This window comes from Rhagoletis pomonella, unplaced genomic scaffold, assembly GCF_013731165.1.
Source record: "Rhagoletis pomonella isolate Grant_MI unplaced genomic scaffold, Rhpom_1.0 Rhpom_scaffold_00011, whole genome shotgun sequence".
Lineage (NCBI taxonomy): Eukaryota > Metazoa > Arthropoda > Insecta > Diptera > Tephritidae > Rhagoletis > Rhagoletis pomonella.
This window is the reverse complement of record NW_023458565.1, coordinates 8,477,114-8,480,433: the sequence shown is the minus strand read 5'-3', so window position 1 is coordinate 8,480,433 and position 3,320 is coordinate 8,477,114. Positions and strand designations below refer to the sequence as shown.

Below are 3,320 nucleotides of genomic sequence, written 5' to 3'. Positions count from 1 at the left end.
TTATTTACTTTTCAGCAAAAGCTGGAGCAAATTTTTGTTATAATTTGTTAAAAAAAACCTAAGGTGAAGTCTCCCTTGCCCATATAATTATCAGGTGCAAAGAAATAGTTTTTCGTATATTCTGACAAACGTGTAATTTTGAGTTGTGCCCCTTTTGAAGACGGTGTGCGATATGTATGTATGTAATATGTATGCAGATATGAAATTTTTGTGAACAATGATTATAAATACTTAAAGGATAAGTTACATATGTATTTCTTTCGCTTTTTACAAGGTTTTTTTTTTGAACATTTATAACCAACTTTCACACAAGTTACTTTCAAAATATTTATCTTAATGCAATGATTTCTTTTTCATAAAAAAAACATTTTTAAACAAAGCACATTTTTCAAGATATTCAAAACAATTGAGAAGATAATTGAGTTTGAATATGAAACGCGAGGCATACATGCAATGATAAGTAAACAGGGATGGAAAATTTTTATTACTTTTTTGATCAGTGATAAAAACAGTGTAGAGCGAAGCTTATGAAACTCCTTGTCTGTTTATTTTTAGCCTAAAAAAGTTGTTTCTCAACTTTAAAATGATTTTTTTTTTTTTGTCATTATCTAATTCTCTCTTATTAAGGAAATATCTTTTTTAAATTCATTTAGTGTTTTTTTTTTTAATGGCTAGAACGATATCTATTAATTCCTATCTTTTGTGGCGGTCAAGTTTTTTTAAATCGGTTGTTTTTGGCTCATTTGAATAAAACATTGGACAGTGGGAAAATAATAACCGAACTTTTTCCCAAAAAAGAGAAGATCAATTGATTAATATTTGTTTCAAAGTGAGACAAATTATGTAGATTAAAAAATTTAATTCAATAATTCTAAAAATATATTCGCTTTTAGTTTTTTTTTAAGCAAAACTTAAAATCTCTTTATGCCTATATTTAAATACATAGTACAATCACCATCATATCATCAATACAGGACCCTATTTTACATAAGAAACGCTACATAGCTTGTGCCTGGCACCGCCTATTTATGACTACAAATGTGTATATATTTAATTTTATTTTATTTTTTACTTCTTTTCATTTTATTATTATTTTTTTGTATTATAATAAACTTTTTATTGTATTTTAATCAACTTTTTATTGTATTTTGATCAACTTTTTATTGTATTCTATTTTCTGTATTTTTTATTTAATTTAGTCTTTTTGTTTTATCAATTTACTTTTTTATTTATTTAATTTTTTTATTTGTACTTTTTATTTAATTTATATTTTTTATTGTACTTTATTTTCTTTACTTGTATTTTTATTTCGTTTATGGTATTTAATTTTCCTTTATTTTATTTGGTTTTTATTGTATTTTATTTACTTTTTTATTGTATTTGTTATTTTATTTTTCTTTATTTTTTTATATTTTATTTGTTAGTTTTTTTTTTATTATCTTGCTTACTTTTTTATACTTAATTGTTATTTTATTTTTGCTGAGAATTTTTTAATTTTAATTTTCTTGCTGAAGATCTGTCATTATCTAAAATAGTATATGCAAAGGAAGTTTCGTAAGTCTGTGGCTTTTTGATGCTTTGTTTGATAGTCATTGAAAACAGACAACCCCTTAAATTTTTACGTAAATGGAAAAATATGAGTTTCCTTAAACCCTCCTAAATTCTGCTAAGAGCTGCTACTCCGCTACCACCGTTGCGTAACCGTGGACGAAAATGTTTGCATCACAATAAACATTTTATAGTTCACTAAAAGTAAAACTCCACTCCAAGTTTTTAAGGCGTTCAGTGTCCTTTTCAACTGCATATATGTATGTACATAAATTTAATATTTATTTAAATTTTTGAGATTTTTTTACGTTCGAATCCTTTATGATGCGATTAATGGAAGGTTCAAGAACTGTTTTTCGGCGTGATTTCCATCCCTGTTACTATTTTGTGTTTATGTGTGTTTATGTGTATGTACATTTGTATGTATTTTTGCTTAGGTGTATGTATATGTATGTGCGCTAAAATATGTACTGTGTTGTGTCATGAACATCTGGAACTCCACCAATCTCACTAAGATTTACTAAGTTACTATCTGTAGCTCTTAAATTTATTGAATTCAGTCGGATTGTTTGGTGTGTTTTTGGCGGCGGCGGCGGCGGCTTTATGCAACAGTGACAATGTTGATGTACGAGTATATTGTTGATGTGTAAACGATGAGAAATGCCTCTTCGCCTTTGCCAAATACAGCTCCCAAAGCTTTTGCATTTGTTCAGGATTGATGAGATGCCAAGCATAGATGAATTCCACACTATCACTTGTCGTCACATCATTGAGCAAATTGTCACAATCATCTTCATAGAGTATATATTCGTAGGCATTTGTTATGGGCGCACTGATATTTTGCGCCAAAATTCCCGTTATATGGACGTCATCTATCCAAAAGTATGTCGATACTTGCGCGGCATTGTACAAAGCCAATGCCACATCTGGCGAGTATATTATAGCAAAACCTGGACAGTATGGCGGATAGTAACGACCGGCATATTCCCGCACATTGACACGCCATTTTGAGCGATAGCTACGTTTGACTTGAGCATTTATAGTCGTTTTGCAGAAAAGCAAATCTTGCGGATGACGGAATAACATTTGAGCGGCATTAAATCGGGTAGCATTAGCGCGCAAAGTCGTTAACTGGGGATTGACATGAAGCGCGGCGGAGGCATTTCTTACAGTACCTCTACTACTACTTTTACTGCTACTAGTACTACTTCTACTACTACTACTACTTTCCATGCTGGTATTTTCAACAGCGTTGCTAACGGTATCGGCGGTATGTTGCATAGATGCTGCAGCAGTGGGTAGCATTCCTACCCGACTCTCCAACGCATCACTCTGTAGTGTACGCTCTAGGTAGATGAGCAATTGTGGCGTATTCACGTAGACATCATCATCGACCTTAATTAATATTTGCGCATGCGCACAATTATACAGAAACCATTTGAATGCCATTACATGCTTATAGGTCATATTGCGATAACTATCCACGAAGGCGCCCTGTATTAAATCACCATTTTCGAAATTCTCCCGCTCAATATCCAACTGTTGTGCCTCGGTCTCGACCATGCCGAGTAAAAAGATAATTCGCAATGGTATAACGCCATTGACGCGCGGTAGTAAATCCATATTGGCCCAGGTGTCACGTATAAGGCGGCGCTTTTCCTCATTCGCCGGCGCTGAATGCACCAGTATCAGTCCTTGTATATCCCTACTACAGCCATCCTGACTTATAAGGTACGCGAAGTCGTGCAGATCGATTAGTTGATGGAAGTCAT

At 32.4% G+C, this 3,320-nt stretch overlaps 1 protein-coding gene across 1 annotated transcript in view; it reads right to left on the bottom strand.

The window, feature by feature from the left end:
• Nucleotides 1–1,434: 1,434 nt before the first annotated feature.
• The window catches only part of LOC118747360, a 27,313-nt gene continuing 25,427 nt past the window's right edge, over nucleotides 1,435–3,320 (bottom strand). Inside the window, exon 2 of the mRNA XM_036481421.1 lies at nucleotides 1,435–3,320. Coding sequence (XP_036337314.1) covers nucleotides 2,077–3,320 — 1,244 coding nt within the window. The 3' untranslated portion in view covers nucleotides 1,435–2,076.